This window comes from Meriones unguiculatus, chromosome 4, assembly GCF_030254825.1.
Source record: "Meriones unguiculatus strain TT.TT164.6M chromosome 4, Bangor_MerUng_6.1, whole genome shotgun sequence".
Lineage (NCBI taxonomy): Eukaryota > Metazoa > Chordata > Mammalia > Rodentia > Muridae > Meriones > Meriones unguiculatus.
In genome coordinates, this window is record NC_083352.1 from 63,024,942 (window position 1) to 63,038,841 (window position 13,900).

The 13,900-nt window shown below is 54.1% G+C and overlaps 1 protein-coding gene across 1 annotated transcript; it reads left to right on the plus strand.

The window, feature by feature from the left end:
- Nucleotides 1-116: 116 nt before the first annotated feature.
- On the plus strand, nucleotides 117-12,223 carry Cope (COPI coat complex subunit epsilon). Its single transcript, XM_021638135.2, has 10 exons — nucleotides 117-304; nucleotides 4,702-4,764; nucleotides 5,752-5,852; nucleotides 6,600-6,752; nucleotides 7,691-7,744; nucleotides 8,235-8,316; nucleotides 9,911-10,066; nucleotides 11,189-11,257; nucleotides 11,933-12,007; nucleotides 12,094-12,223. The coding sequence occupies exons 1-10, from the start codon at nucleotides 179-181 to the stop codon at nucleotides 12,139-12,141; spliced, it is 927 nt and encodes a 308-aa protein (XP_021493810.1). The 5' UTR covers nucleotides 117-178; the 3' UTR covers nucleotides 12,142-12,223.
- Nucleotides 12,224-13,900: the final 1,677 nt, after the last annotated feature.

Below are 13,900 nucleotides of genomic sequence, written 5' to 3' on the forward strand. Positions count from 1 at the left end.
TGGGCCTGAAGGCCTTGTGCTTGTTAATTGATTCGAACTACAATTCCCGGGAGGCTTTGCATTATAAAGCAGCCTATATTGGTCCCATAGAACTACGTTTCCCATAATTCCCGGAGGTGGTGCCCTGCTTCCGTCCTACGTGTCTCCCAGGAAGAAGTCCGGTTAGAGGTTTGGTGACATGGCTCCTCCGGCTCCCGGCGCGGCCTCTGGAGGCTCCGGAGATGTAGACGAGTTGTTTGACGTGAAGAACGCTTTCTACATCGGCAGCTACCAGCAGTGCATCAACGAGGCGCAGCGAGTGAAGGTGGGTGGCAGGTGGCGCTACTTCCGGCGCGCGCCCTGGCTCTGCTCAGCGGTCGCTGTTTCTCTTGTAGCCAAGGCTGGTTTTGAACTGTGTAGCCGAGGCTGACCTTGAAGTCCTGCGCCTTCATTCTCCACCTCTTCAGTGCTGGGATGACAGGCTTACACCCCTTTGCGTTGCTCTTAAAATTCAATTGGTTGATTGACAGGGGCCCAGGCTAACCTGAAGTCAGGGTGCTGATGAAGTGACAGATGTGAGCCACTGGCTCCATCTTAAAACCTCTTACTAGTTTGTTTCGTGTCTCTCTTTTTCTCTCCCTCTCCCTTTCTCTCACCCTCCTCTCTCGTTCTTGTGTAAGTGTCTAAAGCCAGGCATAGTGGTGCATACCGTCTATCCCCGCACTTGGGTCGCAGAGGCAGGCCGATCTCCGTGTCAGGACCAGCCTGGTCTTCATGGGTATAGGTCAGTCGGATAATACTGCAACCCTGTCTTAAATAATAGGCCTGTGCCCGAGCGCAGAGGCTCACACCTGTGATCCCATCACTCAGGGAGACAGATACTGGCGGAGGCCAGCCTGGTGTACAAACTGAGTCCAGGACAGCCAAGGCTACATAGAAAAACCCTATCTCGAAAACAATCAGCCAAAAAAGAAAGAAAGAAAGAAATAATAGTAGGCCTAAGCTGTAAGTGGTGGTGCACGCCTTTAATCCCTGCTTGGAGGCGGAGGCAGGCGGATCTCTTGAGTTCAAGGCCAGCCTGGTCTACAGAGGGAGTTCCAGAACTGCTAGGGCTACGTAGAGAAACCTTATTTTGAATTCTAATTCCCGTTTAAAAAAGAAAAAAAAAAAGAGTATAGTTATAAAAGGAAGACAGGGTCTCCTTTAGCCTAGGATGGCCTCAAGCTCCCCGTGTTGTTGAAGAGTGCTGAAATCCTGATGTTCCTGCCTCCCCTCTGCAGTGCCAGGATCACAGGTGTGCATAGCCACACCCAATTCATTCAGTGCTACACAGCTTCGAGGTAAGTGCTCTACCAGCTAAATCCCAGCCCTGGTTTGTTTTACAGTCTCATAACCCAGGCTGTCTTCAGATTTGGCAGTCTTGCCTCAGCCTTCCATATGCAGGATGTGCCACAGTGCCCACCTTGTCTTTAGTTCATAGAAGGTGAGAACAGTGTTTGCAATAGCCAGGCTGTTCTTGACAAGGTCACCCAGTCATTCATTCCTCCCTGCACATACATGTAGGAAACACACTCCTGCTGGGCTCAGTGGGAGATGGAGTTGATAGAACTCCAAACTTTCTGATACATTAGCCTTGGCAACAGAGACAGAGCAGGCAGTCAGAAAATGGCAGGAGAATGGGCTGTGGAAAGGGCTGGTGGAAACAGCCTACCATTCCAGTGATGGGCCATGGCTTCTACTTGTAGCATAGTTCTTACCAAGCTAAAATATCCTAGTTGGTGGCTCTGTGTTTTGTTTAGGGTGCAGACAAGTCCCATTTCCTAGCTTTTCCTGTGGGTATATATTAGCTGATGACTTCCTGAGCTCCTAGAAGGTTCTCTCTAGTCCCTGGCTCCTCTCTTATCTCAGAACAGCCAGGTGTGGGGTCCAGTCATCCTCAGAACCTTTATGTCTCCCTCTGGTTGCTTTCCTTATGTGGTAGTGTGTAAGTTCCTGATTCTGGACTCTTGGAATGCAGGACAATAAATATTTAGTATGTGAGTCGTGAGTCACCAGTCACTGGCCCAGGAGCCACCTCAGTGACCCTCTGTGAGCACAGGTATCTTCCTTTCTTCCTCTCCTTTCTGCTTTTTTTTTTTTTTTTTTTTTTTTGATTTGGTTTGGGTTGGGTTGGGTTGGGTTTTGGATGACACCAGGGCCCCTATGTGCCTGTTAGATGCTCTCTAGCCCCACCCTGTGTCCTTGCCCAGTGCTGAATGAAGTTTGGGTTACCTTTGTCTTATCTTTCCTTTTTCTTTTCTTTTTTTAAAGATTTATTTATTTAGTACTTGTACAGCATTCTGCCTGCATGTGTGCCTGCGCACCAGAAGAGGGCACCAGATATCACTATAGATGGTCATAGAGCCACCATGTGGTTGCTGGGAATTGAACTCAGGACCTTTGGATGAACAGCTAGTGCTTAACCTCTGAGCCATCTTTCCAGCCCCTCATCTTTCCTTTTTACATCTACCACAGGCCCACCACAGCCTCGCCTCAGACACCAGCCACCCCAGTCTCCGTCTGGGGACCTCAGGGTGTCTTGTCATAGTTCAGGCAAGTCCTTCAGCTTTCTTCCCAAGACACCTTCTGCAGCCCCTCTGGAACCTTCAGACCACAGGTGGCCTGGTCACACTCCTAATAGGGAGGGCACTAGGATTGTAGGTGGCTTGTGGCAGGGCCTCTCCCTGTTTTAACTTCCAGCCCCATGAGAGATGCTAGTTGCTAAACTGTGGTGATCAGGAACCTTTCAAGATTGTGTGGTCCTAGCTACTCCAGAGTCTGAGGTAGGAGGCTCAATAGAAGCCATCCTGGGCGCTGGCTAAAATAAATGCATGTATCCACTCACCACAGAATGGCCTGGCCTGTGCGCCAAAAACTTCAGTGGGTCTAGTCTCCCTTAACTCACATTCCCACCTCTGTCTTTATTTGAAGTGCTGGGGCCTGTACACGCTTCACAAGTGCTCCAACTTCTTATGGCTCCTCAGCCCACACCATTGCAGTTCACTTAGCCATTCCCCTGCTATGGAACATACAGGCCTTCAGCTTCAGAAAAACTAGCAACTCTCAATTGCCTCAATTCTTCTGAAGCTATCTGTCTTCTTCACATTCAGCTGTACAGCTCTGAGGAATGCTGGGAAAGCCTGAACTCTTTATCCCCAGCATAGACTCCTGGCTGACCTTAAGCTAACTGAAATCCTCCATCCTCAGCCTCCTGGCTGCTGGGATCACAGGCTGGCAATTTCCACCAAGCAGGTCTGTAGGGTGCATCCCACCCTCATTTCCTGCTGCAGTGTCCTGGGGGTATTGGCCCCGAAGGGTGGTGAAACTACGTCTTTCATGGACAGGGCAGCAAAGGCTGGAGGGTGCCCACAGGGACCCCAGGCTGGCCATGTTTGATGGTGCCCTTCTCTGAATGTTCTTTGAGAGTCACTTATTTAGCCAGGCAGAGTGGTGCTCCCAGCACGCAGGAAGCAGAGGCACAAACATCCAGCTTATTCTCAGCTACAGAGTGAGTTTGAGGCCAGCCTTGTCTTACATGAAACCCTGTTGGAGGATGTTTTGTGCACTGTGTATTCAGAGGCTGATTTCTGTGCCCAGAGATCTGGTTGCAGTCCAGACGTTGGTTGGCACTATCATTTCTATAAAGCATCTCCTGTCTCAATATTGTGTAAAAATTACTCTTCACTTCTGATTGGTTAATAAAGAGCTGAACAGCTTATGGCTGGGGAGGAGAGTTAAGGCAGAACTTCTGATTGCAGTGAGAGGGTCCCAGGTAGAGAGCAGGGAAAGAGAGAGAGATAGAGGTGGCACAGTGAGAATACAGATGAAGCACAAGCAGCCAGGGCAAGACTAAGGTGGCAGGTAACAGGTCACGTGTCTGGGAAGTAGGCCAGTGCCAGGATTAGTGAGATTAATTTAGATTGAGCTAGCTGAGAACCTGCCCACCTATAGCGCCTAAAGCTGTTATTAGTAGATATAAAGGTCTCCGTGTGATTATGTAGAGACAAGCTGACATAGACAGCCCGTACTTTTACACTTGGCCCCAACATGGGCACCAATTAGTGTAAGGCCCTAGTGACTTGCCAGCCATAAAAACAAAGACATTGGGTCCTTTTAGTATTTTAAAGTTTAGGCCTTAGCTGGGAAGATTCTTAACTAGCTCATCTACATTAACCAGAACACCTAGCCTGGCCTTGCAACCTGGCTAGTGTCCTCCCAGGCCTATAGTCACGTCTGTCTCCTGGAAAAAGACCGTACTTCCTGGAGTCCCTTTCTCCCTACCAGGAAGTCCTGCCTTCCACTCCCTGCCTAGCTAGTGGTCGTCAGCTTTTTATTAAAGCCAGTCAGAGAATGCCATAGGTAGGTGAGGAAGGACAGAGACAAACCTTAATGTAACCCTGCTTCCCAAACTCCCCCACAGCTGATCAAAACCCAGATCAGCTGTGACCCGGGCTTGTGGGCCCCCAGTGGGGCTGGCTTGCAGCTGGTGCGGCCATAACAGCACTGCTCATTGTGATACCTGGGGTGGCAGTGGAGCCTCAGGCTCACACTGAGATGACATTAAGGTTTTCACACTATGTTTCCTCTCTGGAGGCTCCCTTGGGGCTTCTGGGTCTCCAGAGTTCCAGCTGAGGCCCAGAGCTCTTAGCTGACCAGCAGGCCCCTCTGCCCATCTCCCCACAGCTGTCCAGTCCTGAGAGAGAAGTGGAGAGGGATGTCTTCCTGTACAGAGCGTACCTTGCACAGGTGAGTATGGGTGGCCTGGGGAGGGGCCCAGGTACCCTAGGAAAGCTGTGGACAGGCAGGCCAGGGTCTGAGTCAGGGTTCTTCATCATGGGAGGGGTGGGTCTGCATGGTCTGAGGACAACTTGTCGAACTCCACTCTCTCCTTCTATTGCATGGGTCCTGAGAATTTAACTCTGCTCATCAGGCTTGGCAGTCTCTCACATAGCCCAGGCTGGCCTTGAATTCACTATGCAGCCCAAGATGACACTGCCCCTCATGGTTCCACCTCCCCTGTGCACCATGCCTACCTTCATCATTACTTGCATCAAATTGTGAGGTGTATTTTCACCTATTTGTTCTAAAACCAACCCCAAGCTGTACAGGTTGGAACAGGCCTGTCACCCCAATGCTAGGGAGGCTGAGGCAGGAGCTCAGGTTTGAGAGTGGCCTGGGCTACACAGCAAGATCCTGCTCAAAAATACATATTTCTAGTAACCTATGAAAAGCTCTTTTTCACTCTGGCCCAGGGCAGGTCTGAGGTGCCCTGGGAGTGGAGCCTGACAGGCAGCCTCAGCACAGAATGTGCGTCACCAGCCCCATCCTAGGTCCCATCCTTCTCTGTGTGGATCAGGGAAAAACTTGGTGTGACTTTTCAAAAGGGTATGGTGACAGGTACGTGATCCTCAGCACTTGGAAGATGGAGGCAGGTGGATCACTACAAGTCTGAGAGCAGCCTGGGCGAGAGAGACTACAGCAAGGGGCAGCGTGCTGCAGAAGTAGCCATCCATGTCAGGAATAGGCCTGCCACGTGGCACAGCGGACACTCTGGCACCGTGGTCCGAGCCACCGCAGTGGGGCCTGTGTGGCTGGTGAAGGCAAACTGACCACCTTGCTGCCGCTGCTGGCTCGGAGGGCACTGTGCTGGCTGGGGCAGTATGTCGGTGATGTTGGCTGCGGGTTGGGAACACCCTTCAGGAAGGAAGGACTGATGTGCATCTGTGACCGTAGAGGAAGTATGGTGTGGTCCTGGACGAGATCAAGCCCTCCTCGGCCCCAGAGCTGCAGGCTGTGCGCATGTTTGCTGAGTACCTTGCCAGCGAGAGCCGGAGGTAAGGCTTGGCAGGGGGAGGTAGCACTAGGCCCACATCGCCTGGAGCCCAGGTCTGCTCCAACCTATAGAGAAAGGGCGAGCTGTTCTTTCCTCTACCCTTTCACTTCCTGGTGTTTCCACTTCCCTCGCCCACGTAGTGGAGGCAGAGATGGCCCTGCTGCACAGTGCTGTGCGAGGCTGGGGCATGGCTGTGTGCTGCGTGTGTGCTGCATGCACGTGGGTTTGCCTTCCACTCCCAGCACAGAAAAGGGCATGGGGTCTCTGCGAACAGTTCACCAAGCCTCGTCCCAGAGCCTCAGACCCAACCTGTGAAGGGACCCGAGAGCACTGTCCTTCCTAGCAGCCGTCTGGCCACACCCAGGGTCCAAGTATCCTGCCTCCTTCACCAGAGCTCAAGCCTGCTGCTGGGCTCAGCACAAGGCCTGGGCAGAGCCTGGAGGAGTCTCAGCCCCCAGAGGATGACAACTTCTGTCCTGTGCAGCCCTCCGCTGCCGGCCTGGCATGCCCTCTCTCAACCTGTTTTGCCATCTGCATGAGAATGAATGGCTCAAGGCTTCAAGGGCTGGGCACTGTTGTGGCATTTTATTGCCTGGTGCTCTGTAAAGATGGCCAGGCCACTCTGTTGCTCGTTGCTGTGCACCCCTGCACTGACACACCTTGGGTTTCTGAAGAGTGGGAGCCCTCACTGTTACAGGACTGCGGCCACTCCTGCCTCAGCCTCCCTCAGAGCAGCCATATCCCACAGGGACGCCATCGTGATGGAGCTGGACCGTGAGATGAGCAGGAGTGTGGATGTGACCAATACCACCTTCCTGATCATGGCTGCCTCCGTTTACGTCCACGACCAGAACCCAGATGCGGCCCTGCGCACTCTGCACCAGGGAGACAGCCTTGAGTGGTGAGTGGCCTGGGGCCTGCTTCCGCCTGGCTTGTCTATGGCAGTGTCTCACTGTTGTCCTCTGATAGCCTCACACGCAGACACACACACACAAAGAAAATAAAAAGAGAAGGATCCCAGAGGGAGGGTAATGTGGGAATACAAACAAGCCTAAAGTTACTGAAAACTGAAGATAAAAGATGAAAGATAAAAAATTAGGATAAGCAGGCCAGGCACCTCTCTAAAATGCCAGCTCCTAGAAAGTTGAGGGAGGCGAATCAAGGCATATAGACAGAGATATGTGGGAGGTCACTGTGCATGTGCTGCAGACCAGAGGACGGTTTGTGGGAGTTGGTTCTCTCTACCATGTGGACCCTGAAGATCAGACTCCAGTCATCAGGCGTCATAGCGAGCGCGTACCCTCTGATCCATGTCTCAGATGCCTTAGGGTTTGAGGCCGGCAAGGACGTTTTCCTGTTATCCCAGAACTTGGAGGTAGAAGGAGTAGGATCTGGAATTGAAGGTCACCCTCAGCTAATCTCAAATTTGAGTCTATCCTGGGCTACATGGAGCCCTGTCTGAAAGATAACAAGGGCAGATGATCCCAGGTTCCATCTTGGAACTGGAGAAGTGAATAGAAGGGCACAGATGGAGTTGGCCGCTGCTGGACCGCTCCCGTCTAGAAGGGAAAAGCCACATGCTTCTCTGCCTTCCTGGGAGCGGAGACAGAGGCTGTGAGGGCAGGTGAAGGTGTTCTAGACGTCAGCCACCCCACACAGAGGCAGTGGTGGGTCTGGGTCCCTCTGCCGGGCCTAGGAGTACACTCAGCATGGCCCGCCTGCAAGTCTGCCCCATGGAGCCATGGAGATCCCAGATCCCTGTGAACACACTGGCAAAGTGGGGTGTTTTTCTTGGCAAGGGTAGGAGCATGCTGACCATCGCCTCTGCCCTGTCCATAGCACTGCCATGACGGTTCAGATCCTCCTCAAGCTGGACAGGCTGGACCTAGCTCGGTGAGCCACGGCCAGGACCACAGTGCCCAGACATCAGCCTCACTTCCCTGACGCCTCTCCTTATTTCTTCTGCTTCATACAAGTGACATACCTCCCCCTGGGGTCCTTTGCTGGGAACAAGAATGTGGGTGCTCTGCCTGTGTTGCTCTGTAATGCTGTGGGTGGAGACTGTCCTGCAGGGTACTGGGGGCTCTGCACAGCCCTGTGGGAGTCCAGGTCCTGTCAGAGTGGGATGGGATGGGGGTGGGACTGATGCTGGGGCAGAGGAGGAATTCCAGAGCCTGTGGAAAGCCTGGGGCTTACCCCAGCACCCCACAGCACACACCTGAGCTCGGTCCCCAGGGAGCATCTCTCTGGATCCCACTATGCAGGTGAGCCAGCCATGTCTTCTCCATGTCAGCTGGATGCAGATTGGCAGGAGAGTGTGCCAAGGTCTGTCCCCAGGTTCTGGGACCCCAGGCCACTCAGTGCCTGGTCTCCTATGTCCTAGGAAGGAGCTGAAAAAGATGCAGGACCAAGATGAGGATGCCACCCTCACCCAGCTGGCCACTGCCTGGGTCAACTTGGCTGTGGTAAGCCCCGCAGGCATAGGGGTCTGGGGACTAAGAAGTGTCGCTCCCATGGCTGCACCCCTCTGTCCAGCCATGCCTTACCCACAGCCTAATGGCCGAGCCCTGCAAATAGTGGAGGAGGCTCCTGGAGAAAGTGGTCCAAGCTGGGCAGCTGGCCAGCTCCCCAGGCCTCCTAGATTTGAGCGTCTTTGCTCTGCTCTTGGGGCTCCTCTAACTGGATTGGTGACAGGCGGGCCATCCTTGGCTCACACTGCCCTGCCTCCTGGCAGCTGCCCTGTCCTGGCCCCTGGGCTTGGCCTGCTTTCCTGTGCTCTTTTGTCAGTAAGTCTTTACAAGAGCCTGGGCTCTGGCTTCACACATGGTGCTCCTCTTGGGTTGGAATGACCCAGGGTTTTGGAGTTTTACTTCCTTATTCTCAGTTTGGGATCATTTCTTCTTTCCTGGGACTGGCATGGAGCCCAGGTTCTTACCCATCCCTGCCAGATTTTACTTACTGTTATATAAATTTAGTTTTGGGGGATTTTGTTTTGTTTTGTTTTAAAGACAAGTCTCCCAAAGCCCAGATTAGCCATGTGGCTGAGGCTGGTTGAGGATTTCTGGTCTTTGCACCTCATCACCCTGTAGTCCTGGGATCCAGGTACACACTGGCCTGGCTCATCCCCCACCTCTTTAAAAGACTGATTTGTTCTTAGGAATATGTGTGCGTATGCATGCAGTGCCCAGGAGGCCACAGGAAGCTGTCAGGTCCCTCACAGGTAGTTGTGCAGCGCTCAGCGGTGCTGGGAACCGGTCCTTTTAAAGCATAGCGAGCGCTGGCAGCTGCTTGCTGGCAAGGTTTTCTGGCAGCTGTCTTCAGCCCCCTGACGTTTTTCAAAATTAATTTTTAATTTTTGAGCCATGTGGTGGTGGCACATACCTCTTATTCCCAGTATTCTGGAGGCAGAGGCAGGTGGACCTCTGTGAGTTTGAGGCCAGCCTGGTCTACAGAGTGAGTTCCAGGACAGCCAAGGCTACAAAGAAACCCTGTCTTGGAAAGCCAAAAAAAATTAATAATTTTTGTTTTGAGACAGAGCTTCATTAGGTTGTTGACAGTGGCTTTGGGGTCACTGTGGGCAGGGCCGTGTGTGCCCGAGTCCACTGTGGTGGGCCATGCATGTGCGGAGGCTCTTCGGGCTTGGCAGGCAGCAAGCACCTTCACCTGCCAAAGCGCCTCACCAGCCCAAGGCTTGACCTCCAGTCCTCCTGTCTCAGCTGGGGTGAAGGCTAGCTCTGACAGGCCTCAGTGCTGTTTTGAGATAGCGTCTCCGTGTTCCAGGGTGCCTTTGAGTCTTGGAGGTCAGGTGACTCACTTCAGTGTCCCTGTGCTCCCAGCACATACACACCACATCCCTGGAAACCCTTTCCAGAGTATCCAGTAGTGGTTAGAACTGGGCAGTGTGGCAGGGAGGGACTCCTGGCCTGTGGCTCACAGCCCTCACATGGGGTTCCCCATAGGAAGCGAGCAGGGGCCTGACTGAGCTGACTCTTCCTGAGCTGTGTTATGGAGCATGTTGGGCCAGCAGGTGGCCAGCAGTTGACGTGGGTGTCCCCACAGGGTGGTGAGAAGCTGCAAGAAGCCTACTACATCTTCCAGGAGCTGGCCGACAAGTGCTCGCCCACGTTGTTGCTGCTCAACGGCCAGGCAGCCTGCCACTCAGCTCAGGGCCGCTGGGAGACTGCAGAGGGCGTGCTGCAGGAGGCGCTGGACAAGGTGGGTGGGGCATGCCAGCACCCCATTACCCACCAAAACCCAAACAAGTGAAAACTCCAGTCATAGCTGGTCCTGAGATGGTAAACGTAGGTACCTTGAGTAGTGGGCACATGCTTTCCAGACCCACTTCTCCCTCAGCTGCCCGCTGTGGGGCTCTCCAGGGAGACCCTTCACCCTTCAATCCTTGTTCGTTGGTGTCCAGAGGGCTGGGGTGATGGACCTGACTTGAAATCAAAGAGGCACAGCTGGGCATGGTGGCTCATGCCTTTAATCCCTACACTTAGGAGGCAGAGGCAGGTGGAGCTCTGAGTTCGAGGGCAGCCTGGTCTACACAGTGAGTACCAGGCCAGCCAGAGCTACAGAGAAACAAACAAAAACGTTGAAGAGACCCCACTAGCAGACGCTGGGAGCAGGGGCTTTGGGCTGAGGTATTCCCTGGGCTGGCATTGCTTGGAGATGAGCCCTTATGTCATATGCACAAGACTCTGAAATGACTTGATGCCTGTCACCACAGCACTCAGGAATCTACAACAGGAGGATTATGAGTTTGAATCCCCAAACCAAGTCATGTATGGAATGGGCGCCCCATAGGGGAAGTCTGCTCAGTTGCTGCTGGGTACCACCAGGCTGTGCGCCAAGAACATGCTACTGGTTGCGCCAGACCCCGTCTCTCCTTAGGACAATGTCGGTGCCCCAGCAGTAGGCGGTGGTCTCCTGCCTTACCTGAGGTCAGCAGAAGCCTTTGTGGCCACAGGCTTTGGGGCTTTTAGACACAAGTACACTGCTGTGGGACTTGGTGCATCTTGGTTCCCAGCTGCTCCCCCAACCTTCACCTGGAGCTGGCCTGCCCTGATGGAGAAGGGCTACCCCCTCATCAACTGCTGGGGAGTAGGCCTTCACACTTTCATGTGGAGCCCACAAAGCTTGGAAGACAGCTGAGCAGGAGGCACAAGGCCTCGGCCCCTCTGCCTTGCAGAGTGTGTGGGGAGGAACTCTGGGACAGCCGAGCTCCACCCACCCTCTCTATGGTGGCTTAGGCTGCCTGCGTTCTGGCCCCAGCCAGTTGCTGGTCTTGGGTTCAGGGCCTGGGTTTGCTGATTGCCTGTCCCCATCTGTTTGCAGGACAGCGGCCACCCTGAGACCCTCATCAACCTCATTGTACTGTCACAGCACCTGGGCAAGCCCCCTGAGGTAGGCTGTAGCATGACTTAGGCCTAAGCTTCTTCAGGATGGTGGTGGAGACAGCAACAGGACAGGCAGAGTCCAGTGGGGACCTGAGGGGAAGGAGGAAGTTGCTATGGCTTTCTGCATCGATAAGCAGGATGCAGCCTGCTGAGCCCTGAGTCATCTGTCCCGGTAGAGGGCAGACAGCCCTCCTCCGTGCTGAGTGAGCTAGAGCCTCCTTCATTTTAGATCCTCAGTCTGGGGGGTCACACATGAGACGTCCCGCATGTCAGATATTTATGTGGGGATTCATAACAGCAGCAAAATTACAGCTATAACGTTGCAACAAAATACTATGTGTTTGGGGTCGGCACAACGTGAGGAACTATTAGGGGCTGTGGCGTGAGGAGGGTGGAGAGCTACTGTCCTGGAATTAGGACATGTCAGCTCACAGCTTCAGCAACCTGTCTCCCCAGCGTGTCCCTTCCTGCCCCGGCCACTTCCTCTTGGGACCTCAGCTCCACACCTAAGGCTGGTCCTGCACCCAGCCCAGCTGCCTGGGCTCCTGCAGGAGAGCTGTTGGGGTGGCGGGGCGCAGCGGCTTCTGTGGTTCTGCGTTCTGCTTGCTCCATGCCTGTCTTCCGGGTCACCCAGCCTACGTGCCCCCAGCTTTTGATCCCCATATGTGGCTAACCCCCACAGGTGACAAACCGATACCTGTCACAGCTGAAGGATGCGCACAGAGCCCACCCCTTCATCAAGGAGTACCAAGCCAAGGTGAGCGGGAGCTAGGGATGGCGGCGCCTTCCTGATGGCAGAAGGCTGTGCTGTCTCACACACGGTACCCCCGTTTCCCTCCACAGGAGAACGATTTTGATCGCCTGGCACTGCAGTATGCACCCAGCGCCTGAGGAGGAAGTGCCCTGGTGACCCCAACTGTGTGCCAGTTGTTGTCGTCACTTCTTTGTCTGCCAATAAAGTCTGTCCACCGTCTCTGACTGATACCCACCCAGCGCTCACTCAGCCACTCAGAAGTATGTGGAGGAAAGAGTCTCAGGGTCCTGCCTTACCATACACCACCATTCCTACCCTCCAGACTCCTGGGTACCCCACCATGGTCCCCAAGCCTTCCCTACCCCTTAGTCCTCAGTCTTTCCTACAAACAACCCCAGGTAGCCTCGGCATGCAGGGAAGCTGAGGTACAGGCCCAACAAGCAGCCATCATGAAGGATGTTTTGAGTCACTCCAGGGCTTACAGGGCCACCACTGTGTAACGCGATGGGCTCGGGGTCGCTGTCAGCACCATCAGCCAGGATTGACCCTTGCTGGGCCCTGCTTACCAGGCACAGCTACAGTGAGGGGCCCTGAGCACACAGGCTCCAGCTAGACAGGAAGGAAGAGGGCCAATTAGAGCTGCGATGGCCCTGCGGGCTGTATCATTAGGCCAGGCTCCAGAGGACAGCCTGGTGAGATGGCCCTGGGCCCCTAGTCATGCTTGTGACCTCACCTTAACTGTTGGAGTAGCCACCTGACAGCAGCTCATATCACTACAGAGCAGAGCGTCCACTGATACCGGTGCTGTGGCAGGAAGGGACCATGGGCCCAGCATGGGCTCTGCTAGGGCCCAGCAGCCTTAGCACAGAGCCCTGCTGGCTGCTCAAGCCTCAGTGCCCAGGAGCCCTTGTCCTAAGCCTACAGCACAAGTCCACCCAGACCTCATGGGCAGGCACCTCACCTCCACTGTCAAGGAGAAAGGCTGAGCAGGCATCTTCCCTCACAGGTGGGCACCATGTTTGCCAGATAGCACCAGGGTTGCTAGGAGGGACTGCAAGGGCCCCAGTCTGTACCCCGCCAGCTGATAACGCAGGAGAAAGTGCGAGAACCTCTTACCTACTTGGGTCTACATTCAGGGATAGTTCATGGTAGGCCACACCTACCATTTGGACATTCCTAAGGGGGAGGTGGGAGGGTCAGGAGTTCAAGGCCAGCGAAGCTACATCATGACACCCTGTCTCAACACAAAGGAGCTATGGGATGGCCCAGTAGTGTGCCTTCTCCAAAAGCATGAGAGTCTGTGTTTGGATCCCTAGTACCCATGTAAAAGCCAAGGGCACAGGTGGCTCATGTCTGTAACCCCAGAGTTGGGAGGCTCTCAAGGGCTCACTGGCCATATGGTCTCAGTGAGAGACCCTGCCTCAAAAACTGAAGGGTGGGTCAGTAGTTTAGAGCACTGACTGCTCTTGCAGAGGACTGAGGTTCTGATCCCAGCAGCAGTGTCCACCCAGCCAACAACAGCCTCCAGGAATCCACCTTCCAGTCCCTGTGGGCACTTAGACACAGGCCACATGTGCACGCAGACACATCAAAGTTTATAAATCCCGATGGAGGAAGATGGTGGACATCTGGCCTCCACACTCGTGTGCTTGGCATGTGCGAGTGTGCGCATGCATGAGGCGGGGATGTGGCTCCACTGGTGGAGTGGGCACGCAGCATGCACAGAGTTCACCTGCCACACATAGCGATGCACGACTGGGAAAGCGGAAACAGGGAGACTGTGAGTTCAAGGCCTTCCTCAGCTACCATGGGACCCTGTCTCAAAAACCAAAAATGGCCTGAGGCAGTACTCAGTTGGATGGTCAGCACAAGAGGCCGTGTGGCTCTTGAGTCAAT

What these genes read in the sequence shown, in the direction of transcription:
- Cope (XM_021638135.2), top strand. Translation starts at nt 179, where the DNA reads ATGGCTCCTCCGGCTCCCGGCGCGGCCTCTGGAGGCTCCGGAGATGTA. An exon ending in CTTGCCAGCGAGAGCCGGAG is followed by an intron (nt 5,853 to 6,599) that starts GTAAGGCTTGGC and finishes CATATCCCACAG; the next exon opens with GGACGCCATCGTGATGGAGC. An exon ending in ACCTGGGCAAGCCCCCTGAG is followed by an intron (nt 11,258 to 11,932) that starts GTAGGCTGTAGC and finishes TAACCCCCACAG; the next exon opens with GTGACAAACCGATACCTGTC.